General features: G+C 45.1%; 1 protein-coding gene and 1 non-coding gene across 2 annotated transcripts; both read left to right on the forward strand.

The window, feature by feature from the left end:
* Positions 1–59: 59 nt before the first annotated feature.
* Mcm3 (minichromosome maintenance 3) lies at positions 60–18,386 on the forward strand. Its single transcript, XM_089565463.1, has 18 exons — positions 60–214; positions 313–425; positions 756–878; positions 965–1,050; positions 2,983–3,113; positions 3,731–3,969; positions 5,157–5,262; positions 5,648–5,778; positions 5,996–6,150; positions 6,701–6,909; positions 7,306–7,395; positions 9,300–9,384; positions 9,483–9,612; positions 10,697–10,847; positions 13,155–13,384; positions 15,101–15,201; positions 17,256–17,352; positions 17,847–18,386. Exons 1-18 carry the CDS (start codon positions 143–145, stop codon positions 18,046–18,048), a joined length of 2,451 nt encoding a protein of 816 aa, XP_089421589.1. The 5' UTR covers positions 60–142; the 3' UTR covers positions 18,049–18,386.
* TRNAT-GGU (transfer RNA threonine (anticodon GGU)) lies at positions 1,504–1,577 on the forward strand. Its single transcript has one exon. It is a non-coding gene; the product is annotated as a tRNA-Thr (tRNA).
* Positions 18,387–20,663: the final 2,277 nt, after the last annotated feature.

Here is a 20,663-nt window from a genome sequence, read left to right on the forward strand (position 1 = left end):
CCCATCCCGCTCGTCCTCCGTACCTCTGCGCTCGTCACGTGATCCTCAATTTGGCGCCAAATCTACCGCGCGCGCGATCTCCCAGGTGCTGGTGCCGTGATACCGCTGGGTCGCTGAACAGTGTCCACAATTTTGCGACGAAATGGCCGATACCGATTCTGAGCAGCGGATTCGGGAGTACCAGAGGGAGTACCTGGAATTCTTAGACGATGACGTGAGTGCGGATTCCTCGATGACTATCGCAAAGTCGGGCAAGATGTGCCGGTCGGCAGCCACATTGTCCGCGATCTCTCACGGCATATTTCTGTGCAGGAGGATCAGGGATTCTACAGCCAGAAAGTCAAGGATATCCTCGCCAAGAAAGAGCATAGGATCATCGTCAACATCAATGATCTTCGCAAGAAGAACCCCACCAGAGCTAAAGGGTACTGCATCCTTTTAATATTTAAATGGCCACGAGCGGAATTTCGCGGGAAAGCACTTGGGAGGAATCTTCTTTGCGCCATGCGCGATTCAGTGTCATTTTCAATATGCCGCTTGTTGGCGATAAAACTGCTGATCTTACTTTTAATGACCAGAAATAGGTGTATGTTTTCCGTTCTCGAAACCATTGCTTCCGTTAACTTTTTCAGTGAGTTGTGTTTTCTTTGTTTCGCGTTAGAAAATAACAGTATTTTCAGATAACATGCGAAGGTTTTCCGAATACATGGTGAATTTACGTTATGCGAATGCAAATGGATATGTTAATCTTTCAGGTTGCTGAATCACACGAGCGAAGAGATCATTGCTTTCCAGCGTGCGCTCAAAGAAATGGTCATATCCGCTGACCCATTGCTTGCAAAAGAACGAGACGAGTATTACGTTGGCTTGGAAGGCAGGTGAGTGCATTAGCGGCTTCCTTTTTTTTTTCTATTTCACATTTTATGGCAGTCACAGCACTAAACCTGTGCACTCTTTTTTGCAGTTTTGGGTCCAAGCACGTCACACCCCGAACTCTCAATTCTATCTACCTAGGTGGAATTGTGTGCGTCGAAGGAATTGTGACTAAGTGTAAGTGCATGCCAGTAGTGCATGATGAGCGCCTCACGCTCTCTTGTATCGCCAATTGATAAGATAACATTTGTGCATATTTTGCTTAACTTAACCAGATCGACTGACAGAAGATGTGATGCTAAGGGTAACAAAAATGTGGTAAATTAAAGAAATGTAAAAAATGAGTGTCATATGTCATAATAAGGGAGTAATTACTCATTGGCATCCACCCGAGCGCAGCCATACGGCTACAAAGGAAAGCTATACAGCTTTCTCAGAAACTTCAAAGTGAAAGAAAAATTCGTCCTGGTCCGGGGTTCGAACCCAGGACCACCGCTTCACCGGAGCAGTCGCTCTACCAATTGAGCTAACCAGGACGGCAAGCTTATGGTAGGGCGAGAGCGAATTGATCGATAACTATCAATTCGCTCTTATCGATCAATTCGCTCTCATCCTACCATAAGCTTGCCGTCCTGGTTAGCTCAATTGGTAGAGCGACTGCTCTGGTGAAGCGGTGGTCCTGGGTTCGAACCCCGGACCAGGACGAATTTTTCTTTAACTTCGAAGTTTCTGAGAAAGCTGTATAGCTTTCCTTTGTAGCCGTATGGCTGCGCTCGGGTGGATGCCAATGAGTAATTACTCCCTTATTACAAATCTACTCCACCTTGGGGGATTCCCCTAAACATTTGACCAACACTGTCATATGTCATACTTCATGTTTTAGAATGCTTATCTGAAAAATACATATTAATTAAGGAATCGCTAAAAACCATAGCTCACTGTGCATTAAAAGGCTGCTGATGCTGTTCAGCAATTATAAGTTTGGTTTGGTTTAGGGGTTTAACGTCCCAAAGTTCTGTCTATGAGGGACGCCGTAGTGAAGGGCTCCAGAAGTTTTGACCACCGAGGGTTCTTTAAAGTGCACTGATATCGCACAGTACACGGGCCTCTAGAATTTCACCTCCATCAAAATTCAACTTTCGCGGCCGGGATCGGGTCTTTCGGGTCAGCAGCCGAGGGCCATATATAACCACTGAGCCACCGCGGCGGCAGAAATATTAGAAGTATCCATAAACAAAGCTGGAGCTTCTGGGTAACTTACCAGCTGCGGTGGCATCTGTGTGAAGCCTCTATAGGTGGCAGGTGGAGAGGGGAAAAATCTCCTTCGCCACAAGAATGATGGGGGTAACGCCGGACGAATGACTCAGCCAATATGAATTAGAATGACTAATCAAAAATGAAAGTGATCATGAATAGAGATGGAGTAGTTATAGAACCAAAATTGGAATAGAATCAGAATTAAAATTTATTTGTGAGGGAAAGACAGTGTGATCAGAATTGGAACAGATTGGTGAGTGAAAGAACAGGGCTGTTGCATTTCCTTCACATCAGTCCAATTGATCACCTCTATATTTTTTTTTTTTTTTGCTGCTGTTAACTGGTGTCAGCATGGTTGCGACAGAGTGGTGTACACAAATGATAATGCATGGGAGGTGAAATAACCGTTGTTTGTATTCAAGAGGTCACTCTAGAATTCGGTCAAGTTCTGTAGTGTAACGGTAAATCACCCAAGCAGTTTCCAAGATATTGTTTTCTGACAGTAGCATTTAGGAAACACATTCAGGTTAGAGAAGTAAAACTGAAATCAGCAGTTTTAGATACAACATTTTTAAGGGTGTTTGAGCATGGGATATAGTATTGTCAGTGAGAACAAAAGTTCTGAGTAAGTGTAGTGAGAGAAATATTATTATGCATCCTGGGTCCGTATTGCTGGTTGAAAAATGGTGAGTTGAGGCTGCAGCCCTGTGCAGAGGGAAGGATAAGGATAGGAAGGAAATCTGTGGGCTTCGGGAGTTTTTGCCACTTCGTCCGCCCGTCTAATTTGCTTTGTATATGTGTTTAGTGAACGCTCCTGGAGGCATAAAATTGCTCAATTGTTTGTGTCTGCAGGCTCGCTCGTTCGCCCTAAAGTGCTGCACAGTATCCACTACTGCCCGGCCACTCAAAAGACCTTGGAGCGGCACTTTACAGACCTTACCTCCTATGATGCCTTCCCGTCAAGTGCAGTCTATCCCACGAAGGTAATGGCACCCTCTGCTCTCATTTTATATATGGAACATTTTATATATGAAAAAGATACCTTACTGGATGCCTGATGGCATTGCTGTTCCATCAAAATTTTGAAGTCTAGAACTTTCAAAAACACAGTGGCAACTAATTGAAATCCCATTGGTTTCAACTTCTTCGTTCCAGTTGTTCTTCCAGAAGTGCAAGTCGAGTTAAAAGCACTGTTATTTTTCATGTGCACTTTTAATTTTTTATTCATCTTTTGTTATATAGCGCTGTGTTTGTCTCTATTTATTCTTTATTTTTTCATGTTTCCACTGTAAGTCTTCTCAACATCAGCCACCAACTGACTTAATCATCCACACCGGTTATATGCCATGCATTAAACATTTTTGTGCTTGTTTTTGTATCTTTGTACTGTATATATAGTGGCTTTTCCGCTTTCTGAAGTTTACCACAGGCTGTATAATACTTTTCGTGACTTTACTGTAATGAATGAAAATTGTTTCGTGTGACCTCTTAGCTGGTCTTTATTCTCTTCTCACCAACAGATGTCCAAAGTTTTTCGTACAGTAGCTGTGGCCTAGTTAACACCTCTTTTCTTCATAACTTCTTTCAATCTCCATGGCAGGATGAGGATGGCAACCTTCTGGAGACTGAGTTTGGGTTGTCGCTGTACAAGGACCACCAGACCCTGACCATCCAGGAAATGCCAGAGAAGGCACCAGCCGGCCAGCTGCCTCGATTCGTCGATGCCATCGTGGACGGAGACCTCGTTGATCAGTGCAAGCCTGGAGATCGGGTCCAGATCGTGGGCACCTACCGCTGCCTACCAGGGAAGCAAGGGGGCTTCACCAGTGGCACATTCCGGTACCGTGGCAGCCACAACCTCTTTTTTTTTAGTTCAAAAATGCATTCTAGTCACTTTTACGACTCTACCTCGCGGAAACATTGCGTGTGCACTGCAGAGCTCACATGGACAACAGTATGCATGGTCACAGAGGTAGAAGGATAGGTTATCCATGTTATCCAGCTGACCCTGGAAGAATCGGAAGATGAAGAAGTCGTAGACGAAAAAAAAATGGAATGCATTTGCTTCCGTGGCTTATTAGTGGGAACGCATTTCTTCATTTGCCACACCCAGCATATGGTGTGCGCGTCTGTGGTTTTCTTTTTTTGTTCTTTGTTTGTTTAGTTCTTGCTTAAGCTCATGTGCTACAAGCTAGGTGAAAATGTAACGAGAAAAGAAAAAGGTGCATTTGTAGGCAACACCATTGCTAAAAATGCAGTATAAATGGTTCATCATGAGACAAATTTCATCACTTGGGATATGCAGAGGCCAGCACAGAACTAGGAGTAAAGTTTGGTTTGGTTTGGTTTGGGGTTTATAGGGGTTAGCATGCAAAAGCAACTCAGCCTATGAAGGACACCGTAGCGGAAGGCTCCGGATAATTTCGACCGCCTGGGGTTCTTTAATGAGCCCTGACATTGCAGTGCACATGGGCCTCCAGCATTTCGCCTCCATCAAAATGCAATCGCTGTAGCCGGGATCAAACCCGCGTCTTTCGGGTCAGCAGCCGAGCACCATAACCACTGAGCCACTGCGACAGCTAAGGAGTAAAGTGTCATGGATCAACCTGGCAAACATGCCCGCTAAGTTTGATTTGCTGTTGGTGGTTTCTTTTGTAACATCAGAGAGCGTACACGATCGGCGTAGTGCAGGGTGTATCTGCACCAAAAATTAGTGCATCAGCACTTTTTTCCTCATTATATTACTGCAAAGAATAAATTACATATCTAGTGAGGAGTGCTTCGAGCGCATATTTGGTGCTTTCATTTTCTACTTTTTTTTTGTAGCCTAAAAATAACCGGAATTATAAAATCATTTTTCTTATTGTTCTGAAGAACTTCTCACCTGATAACAGCTTGAAGCTGCTCCCTGTCTTTTGTATTGTGAACAGTGAAAAACATTTCGCGAAACTCAGCACAGAAGGCCCTAACTATACTTTGGGCATCGCGGTTTTACAGCATCAGCTCTTTTCGTGTCTGCATTGCAGATCTGTCCTGATTTCTAACAACATTCGTCTGCTGAGCAAAGAAGTGGCTCCAAATATTTCTGTTGAAGATGTGAACAAATGCAAGGCCATCAGCAAACAGAAGGGGGTAAGGATTCCAGATTGAAACTTGTTTGTTTGTTGTTTGCGACAAAGCGTATTTATCAGATGTCCAGGTGTATGGTAAACCAGCTTTGCCTGAATCTGCAAAAATATACTGGTAGCACAGTAAAAGTTCAAGCCCATGCTTGAATAGTCAGTCTATAACAGGCTAAAATAACAACTGAAGTGTATAAAAATTTCTCAGTAAATAGGTCTGTGCAAGGAGCACCCTGCGTATAGTGCAGGTCATTGTCCTGTTCATGCGACATTGACAAGCAGCCCTTTTGACAGTTGGCCAGTACTTTTTTGTCTGCCTAACACAGTACATGAAAAATTGTTGAGAATGGATACGTAGCTGGTAAAGCTGCCCTCTGAATCCTTGTTCATTTCAGGACGTTTTTGAGATTTTGGCCCGCTCGTTAGCACCATCCATTCATGGCCATGAGTACATCAAGAAGGCGCTGCTCTGTCTTCTTTTGGGGGGAGTGGAGAAGATCCTTCCCAATGGCACAAGGTTGAGGGGGTGAGTCACTTAACGCTCTTTCTTAGTTATGATATTCTGCTGTTGTTGAACTGCACCTGGTTATTTTTTTTTATATATCCATAGCATTGTGCAAGAGGTAACAAATACATATTTGACCTTTGGGTTTAACTGTTGCCATAGACAATAGTTTAGTTATGCATGTTACATTCGAAATAACTAACACTCAATGGCCCTTCTCTCTTGTTCTCTTTAACAGTGACATCAACATCCTCCTTATCGGTGATCCCTCTGTAGCGAAATCGCAGCTGCTGCGATACGTCCTTCACACTGCTCCAAGAGCTGTGGCCACGACAGGACGGGGTTCCTCCGGTGTTGGTCTGACAGCAGCTGTCACAACTGACCAGGAAACAGGTGAACTGTTCAGAGAAAGATGCCTTGTATTTGTCTCACCACCAGTGTTTTTTTTTAATTCTGCCGCTTTGCTCGCTTCTAAATTAAAATTGGGTTTAATTTTTTTGGCAGATTTAGAAATTCGCTGACAGTATCAAGATTTCTGTTCTTGGGGCTAGGGCATATGGCTACCAAGTTCTGTCATGAGGAGTAGGGTCGGGGTGTGAACAGGAAGCATGAGGCCTCATGTGGCTTTGATAACTATCCTAATACTAGAGTGTCTTATTTGCTACTGCTTGCACGCCCCCCCCCCCTCCCTCCCCCCCCCCCCCCTCCCTCCCTCCCTCCCTCCCTCCCTCCCCCCTTTTAGACACACACACACACACACACTGCAGAGACTGCACAAATGAGTAACAGTCTGTGGCTTATTAGGTTGCAGTAAACTAATGGAGCTCCCACTTTCTCAAATACAAAGCTGTAGTACTTATATACCGTATCACGAGAAGTTAGGTCTCTAGTTGCACTGCGTGAGCTGTGAATGTCAGTTTTTTTTTTTTTTTTTCTTCTACAGGTGACAAGCGTCTAGAGGCTGGTGCCATGGTGCTGGCTGACAGGGGCGTTGTGTGCATTGACGAGTTTGACAAGATGTCGGACATGGATCGCACAGCCATTCACGAGGTCATGGAACAAGGCCGTGTCACCATCTCCAAGGCGGGCATCCACGCACGACTAAATGCACGCTGCAGTGTCCTGGCTGCAGCCAACCCCGTGTATGGACGGGTGAGTGAGACCTCAGAATGCGGCCTTGTTCACATCACAGGCTGCATTTCAGTGAACAGCTTGGCAGTAGCAAATACTGAATGGTTCATTGTGTCTGCATCCATGCACAAACTCTTGAACCCCCCACTCACTTGTCATGTGGCCTGTTGCCACATTCTCTCCTCCCTAATTCTTTGTCACATTATGTGGTGACCTTTCAGGTTTTTCTTTTTTCTTTGTTCATAACTATGTTGAATATGTAGCTGTATATGGGACTTTCTATGAGGCAAACAACATTGCCGTCAGTATTGGCTTTTACGTGTTTGTTTTTGAAAAGGTAGGTGTTGTAGCGAAAATGTTGACCGGTGGTCATGGCGAAAAGTGTATGACATCTGTTCTGTTCTTTTCCCGTTTCAGTACGACCAGTACAAGTCACCAATGGAGAACATTGGCCTTCAGGACTCTCTCCTTTCTCGTTTCGACTTGCTGTTTATAGTTCTAGACAAGGTCAGTTTGTTTTGCATAGTCGTAATAATTGTGGTGCAGTACTATATGTGTAGTACTAATATAGCCTGAACTATATTCACTCATAATGGTGGTTCAACCACCATTATGAATCTACACCAACTGCACCAACAATCTGCAGTTCTACAATATTCACTCAGCAAGGGTTCTGGTGTGCTCTCGCAATGCAAAAAAAAAAAAAGTCACTTTTTGAAGTGTGCTTATTCCAGTGTGCTAAATTAATTTGCAAATTAAGAAATGCACTGAATGCACAAAGCCAAAAAGTTTTTGAAATACATTTTGCGAATGCAAAAGTTGCTTTTATATCGGTTTTAAAGGAACATTAAGTGCTTTCATACATTTCTTGTTTGGATCAAGGAAATTTTCGCAGTTCCTAAACAGTGCTCACAGCATTTCATGCATTTCTGTGCACATTTTATTTATTTATTTTTTGTGCAAGGAACGCACCCTTAATAGAGCTGACTGAATTGCTTTCATCCTCGACTCAGTGGTGAGGTGTCATCTGTGATGTCATCATAAACCTTAATAGGAGAGTTTCGGATGATCCCCAGGTGGTCGAAATTTCCGGAGCCCTTCACTATGGCGTCTCTCATAGCCTGAGTCGCTTTGGGACGTTAAACCCCAATACACCAAACCTAAACCAAGTTTCGGATGATTCTTATCCCTTTCGCTGTCACGGACGTACCGGTACGTTTTCGCGCTTCCCCCCCCCCCCCCCCCACAGTGTCACTGACGTACCGGTACGTTCTCTATCGTGCGTTCAAAATTTCGCGCTTGAGCGCAAAGCTGACGCTATTGGAATAGCCACGCCATCTGTTGAATCTTTCTACAAGTTCGTATTTTCGCCCCTTACTGTTTTGGTAGTGTATTGGAGAGTACGGAGCGACTGCCATCCTACCCCTCTCTCTTTGCTGAGTGACGCGGTCGCCCCGCGTTCGCCGGATCATGACGCGCGTGTGTGTTTATGGGTCCAAGGGTTATTCTGCTATCTCCCGCTGTTTTGCAGGTTTTTATTTTTCTTCTGTCGGCGTGTGAGCTACGGCGCTTCAAGTTCAAGGGCGCGCACCGTTGCCACTCTGAGGGTCAAAGAAACCGACACATGACTCGATCGCTGCTTTCGCTCTCTCATCGCACCGCTTGCGGCTGGCAGCAGCAAACGTAAAGCTCCTCTAACTTTGTTTTAGCCTTTTTCCATCTCCCTCTCTCATCTTTATTACACAGCGTCCCATTTCTCTCCGTTTTGCGGGCCACTGAAAGCACACCCCCGCTGCGCGCGGTTACTTTCGGATATGGCTGACCGCGTGGGACCTTCCTCTGCGCATTGGAGCGGTGGCTCTTCCGATTCTGAATACGAGCGAGCTCGGATTCGGACTCAGACAGCGTCTCATCCGAGGAAGAGGCGAGTTCCGCATCGTCAGATTCTGATGTTGAAACAGCGGGACCATCATCCCGGAAGCGTGCGACACTGGGGGTGCGTCACGGGCAGAAACACCCGACAGCGAAAGGGTTATTGTGAAACTGTCAGCTTGGCCTTGCCTGGTCATGGTCACTCAACTAACGGTTTGGGCTGCTGATTCTACCAACGTGGTGATAGTGGCCTTCAATATGTTAATACATCATGCTGGTAGTTTATGCTAGTGTTGTTGGATCTCCCTTATTTGTGCACATAATCAATAAATAACCTGTAGCATGGTGGAATGGTCTAACATTATTTTGTATAGCATACCCTGCAGTGTACAGTCATAATCGACTGTGACCTTAGTGTCTCTCTAAAGCCCCACACGGTTAGACATTGTAGCCTCCTGTTATACTTGGCAACACTGACTGAAACTGGACAACATTTAGATTCAGTAGTTTAATTGGCATTGTTTTTTTACCCGTGTCAGATGGATCCCGAGAGTGACCGAGAAGTTGCAGACCACGTTGTCCGGATGCACCGGTACCGAAACCCAGGGGAGCAAGATGGAGAACGTGAGTCAGGCTTTTCTGGTCTAGCTGGAGGCTTTCAAATTTCACGCTTCGTGTGCAACAGCACTATGACCTTTTCTTGCTCTGTTCTGTTTTTCTAGCACTGCCCATTCGAAGCACAGCTGACCTGCTCACAACTCACGATCCAGACCAGCTTGACAAAGACGATGACAAGGAAACATCGATTTACGAAAAGCATGATGCACTCCTCCATGGTTCTAAGCGCAGAACGTGAGTGGGGGAGCAACACTTCACGATCTTTGTGCCGAAAGATGTGTGTGTGCTGCATTGCGGATGCATGTCAACTGAATTCACTCTCAGTTTTGAAGAAATGGTTATTTTCCACTGGTTATTTTATTGTAAATCTGTACTAGCACACTGGTTTTTGTGAGTGCATGCGTTGTGTTGGGTTTTGGGATGCATAAGAGGCTGAGGCTGTCATGTGCCTGATGCAGGGCCAAATATTTCTTTTTGTGTCTTTAAAATAAGGTGTTTTAAAGTTTTGCTTTTTTTTTAAGAGGTAAAAACACACAAACATTACATTTGTCTATCCTTTAGGATTTCTGTTTAGTTATGCCATACAGCAAGATATTTTTTTTTAGATCTGTAGTAGAAACGCGCTGAGTATAAGAAGAAAAAGATGCTACAGGACTGATCTAAAAATGAAACACCAACTAGCCCCACTTGTCGCATTGTTAGTTAAGACATTTTTGTCCTTGTTTTAGTGCAAGTTAAGGACGTAACAAGTACAGCTCCCAACACGAAGTGATGATTACACGGCAGCATACTATTCGAATCCTTCCTGTGCAGCATTGTTATAACCAGACATAATTTGTAGTCCTTTTTCTTTTTAGCATGGTTTCTCAGGAGAGAGAGGGATGTGACCATGAAAATTTCGAAAAGTGTTCCTACCCCAAAAATGACCTTCCTGGCTGCAGTCTTGTGGTGCATGAGCAAAAAGAAGTGCTGTCAGCAGCAAAAGTCTGTGGGATTTATGTTCTTGGGAACAAATGCATTGCAGCAATGTCTCTCTGCCCAGTCACCCGCTGTTGGTACTGGCATATTGGAGTGCCCTCATGGTTGCAGGCATTTGAGGTGATTAGATTATGTGACTTTGCCAAAACAATTTTTTTCCACGCATCCACATCCTGTAAACTTATGCTGCTGACTGTTCATTTGTGAACGTGTCAGTCTGGGCCATTGAATGGAGGGAAGACTTGATTTTAAAGTAAAAGGCATTACTGCAGGAACCTAAATTTGAAGGAATGTTTGTGCTGTGTCACACTGATGCATACAACTGCTTCTCTGCTTTCAGGGAAAAGACCATCAGTGTGGAGTTTATGAAAAAGTACATCCACATTGCAAAGGGCATCAAGCCGACTCTCACCCAGGCTACGTGTGACAAGATAGCAGAGGAGTATGCACGGCTGCGTTCCTTCGACACTGAAAGCACAGACATCGCAAGGGTACTTTGGCTCTTGCTCTGCATTTGTTTAGCATCATTTGTTTAGCACAGTTTTGCTAATTGTTCCATGGGAGCTTGTTATTCAAACTGACACTTTGATCCTGTCAACATCATGAGCATTAACCCTCTAATCACCAAATTAATTCCCGAGAAACGTGCCAAAATTGCCAAGTTTTTGGGGAAATTTTGTTGAAAATGACTGTTGTCTGACTTCAGACGCGCTAAAGGTGCAAAATGTATTTGATTGGTAGCTACTGCGCTCTGGTGTTGGAAATTGCAACCAATGCAACTGCCGACCGTAACTCGTTTTTGGCAGTTGGAGCAACGCAACATCAGGCCGGATGAGTGTGGCTCGTCATTGGCGATATTGGTACAATCTCCCATGACGAGTGCAGCTTTGGGTTGGTGATTAAAGGGTTGAGCGGAGCGCGGCTTCTGATTTGAATTTTGTACAGTTTGAACAGCTTTTCATTTCTGTGTGAATCCAAATTATTGAATTTGAATGTGCAGATCTGTGCTTGCAAAATCGACCACAATGTACCGTATTTACTCGCATAATAGGCGCACTTTTTTTCCAGAAAATCCGGCTCAAAGTTCGGGGTGCGCCTATTACGCGGGGTAAAATTTCCGGAAATTTTTCGACTCGCAAAATTGAACACACCGCGTAAACGCACTCGTGTACGGGCCGCACCCCGTTTTCGCGAAGAAAATGTTAAAAAAAAAAAGTCCGTGTAAGGGCCGCACCGAAACTTTCGGAATGCACGCGCCGAGGCCTCCGCGATCGGCTCCGGCTGCGCGCAACGGGCGTTTGATCGCGGAGGCCACACACGCGCACAGGAGCTTCCAGACGCCGCCCAAGGCCAAGCTCATCATCATCATCATCGTTTTCCTCCGCCGCGAGCTTTCGCTATCTATATCGCCATCAGCATCTCCAGCTCGTTTTTTTTGTTGGTGTTGTTGCTGTCAAGTGCCGGGATTTGCGGTAGCGCGATAGTTATCGTGGTTTATGGCTTTGCCGCGGAGCGTTGATGTTTTAGCTCGACGGGCAAGCACCTTAACAGCTACACGGCTGGGAGTTTGCTCTCGAACGCGGCAAGCGTGCGGCAGTTGCGACTGCGGCGTCCTTAAATTTTCGTACGCGACTCCAAGGTTTTCGCGGGCCTAAGTCGGAACGTTTCCGGCTGGAGATGAAGCTTTCCAAACAGACGTTTAAAGTGAGCATCCCTGAAAACTGTGTGCGGCTGTTCTACGCGATGTCGTTGTACGTGCTGTGGGTCCGCAGCAGCTGCGACGGCAGCAGCACTAGTAGGGACTAGTAGTCAGTTCAGCAAAAACTTTGTTAAAATAAAGATTGGGAAGCGGGGGGTGGCGAGGCGTCGGCTTGCAATCGTGTAAATACAGTATTGATCACAGTGCCAAGTTCGGGGTGCGCCTATTATGCGCGGAAATAAAAAAATCTGATTTTTCGCGCCCTAACTAGGGGTGCGCCTATTATGCGAGTGCGCCTATTACGCGAGTAAATACTGTACTGCTTCCATTGGACCACATCATGCTGTGGCAGAGCATTTCTCTTGAAGGCATCAACAGTGATTGTTGCTGCTATGACTTGGCAGCAGCTGTGCATAACTAAAGTTGTCACTGCCCTTAGCTGTAGTAGTTGTGAGCGAAGCTCCCTAGGCATACCAGTTGCGCAACTCCCAGAGGCCTTGCATTCAAAATCTAGCAGGTAATTTAGTTGCCACAGGCAGTGTCATTTAGCTCCTGCAATTTTCGGGGTGAACTGAGGCCAGGTGGCCCCAAATTCAGCCTGCTACATGCAGGCTACCTCTTATAGCAGTTCAGCAACCTTCTCCATACTTTTGGAAGACAATAATTACCATGGACTTGTAGCACTTTTTCTGCTACAAAGGAGCAAGATAACAGGGTTTGTCAGAACTGTTTAGGAATGCTTGCAAACACACTTAGAAACCCTAGTGCAAGGCTTTCTTTTACTTCTTTCTTCTTCATGTTAATTGCTCATCATCATCATCATCATCATTTATTTTACCCTTAAAGGCCTCTGTTGAGGCATTACATAACGGGGGGGTGGGGGGACAAAGCAAATGCAACTGAGAATAATACGTTAATACAACAAAACAAAATGCAATACAATAAAATGAAAAACGATACATCACAATACAACGTTGGTCAATAATGAAGGGCGCAAGGCTGAATTAGGCGGTAACAACAACAACAAGTGGCCTGCGCTGGCCAGAGTTTTTATTTACTATTTTTTCTTCCCACGTTACAATGGTTCTTACTGTTCCAGACTCAACCTGTGACTGCCCGTACCTTGGAGACTCTGATCCGTCTGTCGACGGCACACGCCAAGGCTCGCTTTTCGCGAACGGTTGAGCCGGAGGACGCGCAGGCGGCCATCCAGCTGGTGCAGTTTGCCTACTTCAAGCGCGTCCTCGAGAAGCCCCGCAAGCGCAGGAGGAAGGAGGAGGGTCACTCTTCAGACGAAGGGGACGATGGGGACAATGATGATGGGGACAGGTAGAATCCACTTCACTTCTCTTGTGATAGTATTAATTTTTGAGTTTCATTTCTTGTCATCTATATGTTATTCCAATAATTGCGGTGTGTGGGCCCTTTTTTTGTATCAGCTTAATGAAAGTTACTGCGATAATAATTATAGCAACCACTGCTGCCTTCGGCCACAGAACTTTGGCTATGCAATGACTTAAGAGAGAGAGTTTTAGAAATTGTGGGCATACAGATCTTTGATATGCCAGCTATGAGATGATGCCGTATGAAGCCACCAGAAGCAAGTTATTTCGTGGTATCAGCACTCCTTAGCAAATTTTATAAAAAGTTGCAGTCATTATAAGTTGCATCGGGAGAAACCTGTTTTGTCACATTGATTTCTAGACTGCAGTTTGCTGAGCTTTTGTGCTGATCATGCTAATAGTCTTTAGAATTGAGTTGAGGTATGTTCTGAGCTAAGCTAGCTGTTAATTTTATTGCAGAAAGCATCTCTACATGCAGAGATGAAACCACACAGAGGCTATTTTGACTTCAACATTTTGTGCCAGTAGTCCAGGGAAAGTGCGCTATTGCTGGAATCTTATTCCTCTCTTGTGGCTTGTTGTTAGATGTAAACAGAACAGAAGTCATACAGATCATTTGGTGCCGCGATGTGGTCACTGCCTGAATCCATTGAAACCTAAGTGTCAAGCTACCATTCCTATCTGCTAAAAAAGCGACACTTCAAGATCTGTGACCGCCAAAGCAGGCTCTTTCTCCCCACCACTGCAACAGATGCTCTCTTGCAAAAGCAGCATTAAAAATGTAATTGAATTCGATTGGTACCTTGACAAGGTGCTGACCTTTATGACTGGTTATGCTCAACGTTTCTAGATAAAGACAGTTGGAAAACTTGCTCCGGGTATGCGGCCCCTTTCTGTTGCCGATTTCATCTCAAAGAGATGCAAGCGCAATCTCTCGGGTGGTGGGAGTACCGCGTTTGTTTTCCCATGGCCTCCGTGACGAGCTCAGGCATCGGTACTTTAACATCGCTTGATCTCAGAGGCCACGATTTCTCTTCACCGCTGCGGCGCCCATTGGCTGCGCTTGGTCACAGTTTGCTGCGCGAATGATTAATGTTAGCTCGCGCCTCGCATTGTCTGCGCAGGGGTGGCTGCTTCTAGCCGCGCTCGTCTACAAATTGCGAAGTCCGCGTGCGCTCTACATTTGGGGCATGGTCTGGGGTACGTGAGGGCAGGATGCTCGAGGTTGAGCTTTTGGCTGTAAATATCGGAAAAAACTGGAAGCCCTTCTTTCCGTGGTTTAGAGAAACATGACGTACCGCTTGCCTCCTCGTAGTTTATGTTGATAATATTATCTAAAAACGTTGAGCTGGGAGTAGCAGACGACGCGCTCATCCTAAAGCGACCGCAGCGCCACCACCTAGACGGCGATCGCGTGGGGCCGCTCTGCTCCCTGGCTCGCTGGCGCAGTTTGCCAACTGTCTTTATCTAGAAACGTTGGGCTATGTTTGCTTTGCAAACCTGCCACACTAAGATGAGCAACTTCTGTAATTACCAATTACATTAGCAATCAGTGTCCTTCCTCTGTTGACTTTTGGATCAAGGCACTTGCTGCAGTTTTGATGTCCCATGTTTTTGCCATGCCCACACCAATTGATGTTCAGAACTTGGTTGGAAATTTGTTGAACTTTTTGAGTTAACAGTTACCCTCTCCTTTGTGCAGTGGAAGTAGCAAGCCAACAGCTCGCAAAGAGCCGCGAAAGAAGCCCGGTGAAGAAGGATATGATCCATACGACTTTGAAGATGGCAGTGAGGAACCATCTGGTAAGCATTCTGTTTCTGCTAGCAATGCCAAACAGACACTGCTTGTCATTCAAATTATATATCATGTTGCCTGATGGCATGCCATGCTTGTTTAGCAATGTGAGAAATAAACATATGAACCAGCACACCCAAAATGCACTTGTTAACCATAAATGAAGTACCACTGCAGTGAAATGATCCTCTCAAAGGGGTTTCAAATGTGTAACTCCTTTCTGGAGATCTGGACTGCCTCTGATAGAGGTTAACTAAGGAGGGTATCGTCGGTAATTATTTTTATCCACACGTAACATACCACACTTCAGACATGGCAGTTGCGCGAAACACACACACACAAGACAGGTTACGGGACGAGCCCGTAACCTGTCTTGTGTGTGTGTTTCGCGCAACTGCTATGTCTGAAGTATTGAACCAACTAGCCCGACAACACGTTCTACTTAAACATACCACACCAATCTGTCTCTGATCTCTGAGGGCTGATTGAGCCCTGATGTATGTCCAGAAACCCAGTCTCTTTGTGAAACTAAGGGGCGTGTAGTGAGGTTGCTGGGCAACTAGGTTTTCTCATGGATCCTCTTGCGACCTTATAGACCAACCTGTGTGTTATTAGTTTGTTTTCATGAGCATCATTGTCATCACCTTGCGGGTTGTTTCGCAGGAATCACATCCACTGTTTTTAGAATAGGTCCTGTCTGCCCTTTTTTCAGCGTAATTTTAGTCCCCGAGTTTATTATTCAACCCTGTGGCTAGCGCTAGTTGCCCTCGAGCCGCTGCAGTGGCCCCATGGTTATGTTGCTTGGCTGCTGACGCGAAAGACACAGGTTCAGTTCCGGCTGCAGTGGTTGCATTTCGATGGAGACGAAATGTTGTGCGATGTCAGTGCACATTAAAGAACCCCAGGTGGCCGAAATTATCCAGAGCCCTTCACTACTCGTCCCTCATAGCCTGAGTTACCTTGGCGCCGCAGAAACTGAACACCATCGTCATCATCATCGGCTACTTGTAAAGATATCACTGTCACTGTGATTGATTGTAAAACATTTTATTCGCCGGAAAGAGCTTGGTAAGAGGCCGCGTTAAGTGGACGAGAGTACGCAGCCCTCGACGACTTTGTCAGCCCACTCCACCGCCAAAACTTGCGTTCTGGGGTTAGAGCTAGCCAGCATGGTCTCCCACCGCTCGAGAGAAGGAGCTGTAACTAGATAACCCGGAGGTGGCTCTATTTTGCAGTCCCACAGGATGTGATCATAGGTGGCTCGTTGGCCACAGTGTTTACAGTTTGGGTTGTAAAGGTCTGGATAAATGTGCGCGAGGAGTGATGGGGTGCGTATCGATCTCGTCTGTAGACGACACCACGTAACCTCTTGTTCTTTAGTCAGGCTTTTGTCCGGAGAAGGGAAAATTCTCCTCTCTAGTTTAAAATGATTGGTGAGATCATGATATGTGATTATGGAGTCCTTTGTGAAATTTAGGGAGCCAGACTCATCCACTCTCACTGTCACTGTTGTACCAATTAGAGTAGAGGTTTGAAAGATTTTTATCTTACTTTTTAGTCTAGTTCTGACCTCTTTGTGTGAAAAATCGCGGACTTTCCTCAATTTCATTATGTCCATGTGTAACTGTATTTTAATATTCGCTTAATAGTTATTTTTGTGCCAATAGCCTTGATAATTAGCTTTAATGATAGTAATCTCTAGCTGACTGCACTGTTATCACAGTTTGTCGTTGATGCCACAACATTTTTATGCAGAACTTATTCTGCCTTTACGCTACTCTTACAGCTGAATAACCACATTCATACCCGCAGTTTGTGACACAAAAATGTGCCATAATTTGATTACTGAAGGTCTGTTTTAAAACATTCCACTTGCACCAAACATACTACTATGTGTTTATCTTTTTGGAGTGAATTGTTTTTGTAGCGAGCTGTGCCAATGCTGATGGAGTCTGCGAATTACTAACAGTGAGACCCATAAGTGTGTGCATAAGCTGAAGCTGCTGAGGTTAAAGTGAGCCTCCCTTAAAATTGCATTGCCCTTGGCTTTGCACCTTTCCAGGCAGAACAGCGCGTCCGAAAAAAGCTCGCAGGGATGAGCCGTCTACATCAAGGGTTGCTGATCTTCGGGACAGTGCTGCAGAAATCGCCACTGAAAGGTCTGAGTCATTTCGGCATGCACAGTTTCTCACACATTGCGATGTGCGTTGCAAGAAATTTTATAAACGACTCTCTCTCGCAGCAGTATTCTCTTGTGCATGAAGCTTTTGTATAGGTAATGCTTCACTGCTTATGCTTTGAAAAGCTTTAGTTGTAATTCTGAAGTTCCTTGTAAAGTGCTCGACAAGTTAGCTATATATAGTGTGTCCTGTGGAAACCATGCCACTTTTCTTTCACCTTTTTTTTTTTTTTGTGCTACCACGCTGTTCTCAATATATGCTATAATAAACTTGACTAAAGTAGACTTTCGATAACTTCCACTAAAATGAGGCCAAAACTTTGTTCAGATTAAAGGCAGCCATTTTGATACTGTTTGTTGACGGAAACCAAAGCACCAGTTTGAAAAAACTGCAGGTTGAATTAAGCAAAAGTTCACTCTATTGTAACCATTTTTGCAAGCCTCACGCTCCCTTTTCTTATGTTGTGACACCAGGATGAGCAAGTTCCGCAACCTCGTGAGCAAGCTGTTCAAGGAGACGCACACCCAGTCACAGTCCATGTCCAACATCATGGACTTCCTGGCCAAGGAGGAACAGGTGGAGCCCTTCACACAAGAGGAGGTCGACATTGCCGTCCAGCGCATGATGGACGACAACCAAGTCATGCTCTCCGACGACATTGTGTTCCTAATTTGAACTGCTGCTTTCAAATGGGCCGCACATGTGTACATCTTTGTAATATGCTATGTTCAAATTTTGATCATGTGGCTGTTGTCAGGCATTTTATTTTTCACAAAAAGTTGCATGTCTGTGGTCTTAATTGCTCGCAATTCTGTAGCCGAGCGTTGAACATCAAGGGCCTGCCTGACACGGAAGTCAACGGAAAGCTCAAGGAACATCAATAATATGCAGCTTGTAAAAGTGACTGGGGCTTCATTTACAACCGCATGCTCTCATATATTTAATGAGTACTCTTTTTGAATTTAATAATTGTTATTGATTTATCAAATAAAGTGATGTGTACATAAACAGTGTGACTTACGTCATTTGTAAAATTTTTCCGGCACTACCATCGTGTGTTGAAATTAGCCACCACTGCATCAAGTCCATTAAGCAGTCCATGAACAAAAGCAGGCTTGTGACCACTAGCATCGCTATCTGTGTTCTTCACATCGAGAGCAAGGAAGAGCGCCAGCATTGCATTACATTTTCTGTTGTCATCCTGGGTGGTTCTTTTGCCCTGCAGTGGCCTTGCAGGTGCACTGAAGAGGAATCTCAACTCGTCTTTTTGCCGCGGGAACTCATTCTACACGTTCCGAGCATTCTTAGAAACTTCGATTTATTGCCCTGTGTGGCTGATTTCCCTAATTAAATCGAATTAACGTCCAGCTCCCGCCTTTTTTTTTTCCGAATTCTCCCTCGTACGGTGGGCGGAGTCGACCAACGCGGGGAGTGCCTTTCACCCAGTCCCGTGGCAGTTTGCCGCTCTACCATCGTCGGAGTAATACGTAGTAGTCCGTAGAAGCAAATAGTCCGCCCGTATTTTTATTTCTGCGGGCTTATTTTGCAGTTACCGTATTTTCCGGTGTACAAGACGCACCCTTGTATAAGACGCACCCCCCATATATGCAGGCTGTCATTGAAAAAGTTAGTATATAAGACGCACCCGTGTATAAGACGCATCCCAATTTACCCAGTTAGGCTAGTGAGGCTTAATTAAACATGCTTGTGCGACCATTGCAAAATGCACCTTACCTGTGAGAAGTTCTTAAGCACCGCTAAGTGATCGAAAAAGGCAACACTAACGCCATACCCGCCCACGTTTTAGCAAAAAAGAAAAAAAGATCGAAGGAACTCTCCTTATGTTCATAAGAACATTTTATATTAACTTAAAACCTTCGAAGTCTTGATCTTAAGATGTGCTATCAAAAAGCACGCCCATTTATGGAGGCGACCCAGCTGAAACATTTTCTTCGCACTACGTACGTACTACGTACACGGAGCAAAGTTGCAAAGGGTGACTGAAAGAAACGCAGGCTTGTCTTGACAATGGCGAGAAACGCGATTGTCGCCATCTTTTGGCATTTCGCATTACTTTTGCTTGGGGCCTGCGAAACAGTCGCGGGTTTATGATTCCGGAAGTCGTCATCCCCACCGTTTAATAATAAAGTTGCTCTCGGTGGTCCCCGTATTGAAGTATTAACCGTGTTAAAACCGCGTCATTGGTAGTGATGTTTTTTCGGTGAAAAAAGCTTGAACATGGACCTGAGTAATTTCTGAACTCGCAAAAAAAGAACAGAAAAAGTCGCATATAAGACGCACCCTTGTATAGGACGCACCAGCAAGATTTTTGAAAAAAAGCCGCGTCTTATATACCGGAAAATACGGTATATTGTCTGCAAATGAAACTATTTATTTACGGAAACCTAAAAACCAAAATGAAGTGAAAGCAAAGCCTCCACGGAGTTGGCTGAAGGGCACTCCACGGGTTGGTCGACTCCGCCCACTGTACGAGGAAGAATTAAAAAAAAAAGGGCGGGAGCCGGACGTTAATTCGATTTAATTAGGGAAATCGGCCACACAGGGCAATAAGTCGCAGTTTCTAAGAATGCTAGGAACGTGTAGATCGAGTTTCCGCGGCAAAAAGACGAGTTAAGATTCCTCTTCAGTGCACCTTTAATAACCATCAACCACCACCTGTCACCTTTGGCATATGTGGTGTCATCTTAAAGGAGCCTTTGAAAGCTAATAGAGCCTGCATAAGAGGTGGCTGAAAATCCGCGACATTTTAGCCTTTACCTTGGGTGCGTCAGTGCAACTAATCATATTGTTGTAAAACTTAAACCTCTTGAACCACAGTTGGCTCTGCTAGGAGCATCTCTCTTTGAACACAGAATTTTTCCAGGAGCATGATGGTTATAAGCACCTTTAACAAATATGAACCAGATGCTCTCCTATAGACCAGATTTTTGAGCCTCTCCTGGGCGCGGCCATTTTGCACCGACTGGCGCGCCGCGGTGCGGGCGTTTCTTTGGGGACTGCGGGGCTGCGGCAGTTCCGCGGCCGCGCCTGCATATAGCCGCGCTTAGGGCGCTAAAAAAACATTGTCGAGCATACTTCCGCTGCGTGGCTGTGTTGCAGGAAGTATTTACGTTATCAAAGCGATAACATTGACGCGTTTTAATGACATTTAGTTTGACATTCAGGTTAATTGTGCCGGCGCTTAGAACGCGCTCGTGCTTATATCGAATTCCGTCTTGGTGCTCCACCGCAAAGAAACTTTTTATTCAATATCAAGAATTAGGTGTGCG

This window comes from Amblyomma mixtum, chromosome 1, assembly GCF_055824585.1.
Source record: "Amblyomma mixtum isolate Tamu chromosome 1, ASM5582458v1, whole genome shotgun sequence".
Classification (NCBI taxonomy): domain Eukaryota; kingdom Metazoa; phylum Arthropoda; class Arachnida; order Ixodida; family Ixodidae; genus Amblyomma; species Amblyomma mixtum.

Coding starts and splice junctions, on each gene's coding strand:
- Mcm3 (XM_089565463.1), top strand. CDS start 143: ATGGCCGATACCGATTCTGAGCAGCGGATTCGGGAGTACCAGAGGGAG. Junction 1,051..2,982: donor CGAAGGAATTGTGACTAAGT/GTAAGTGCATGC, acceptor TTGTGTCTGCAG/GCTCGCTCGTTCGCCCTAAA. Junction 5,779..5,995: donor AATGGCACAAGGTTGAGGGG/GTGAGTCACTTA, acceptor TCTCTTTAACAG/TGACATCAACATCCTCCTTA.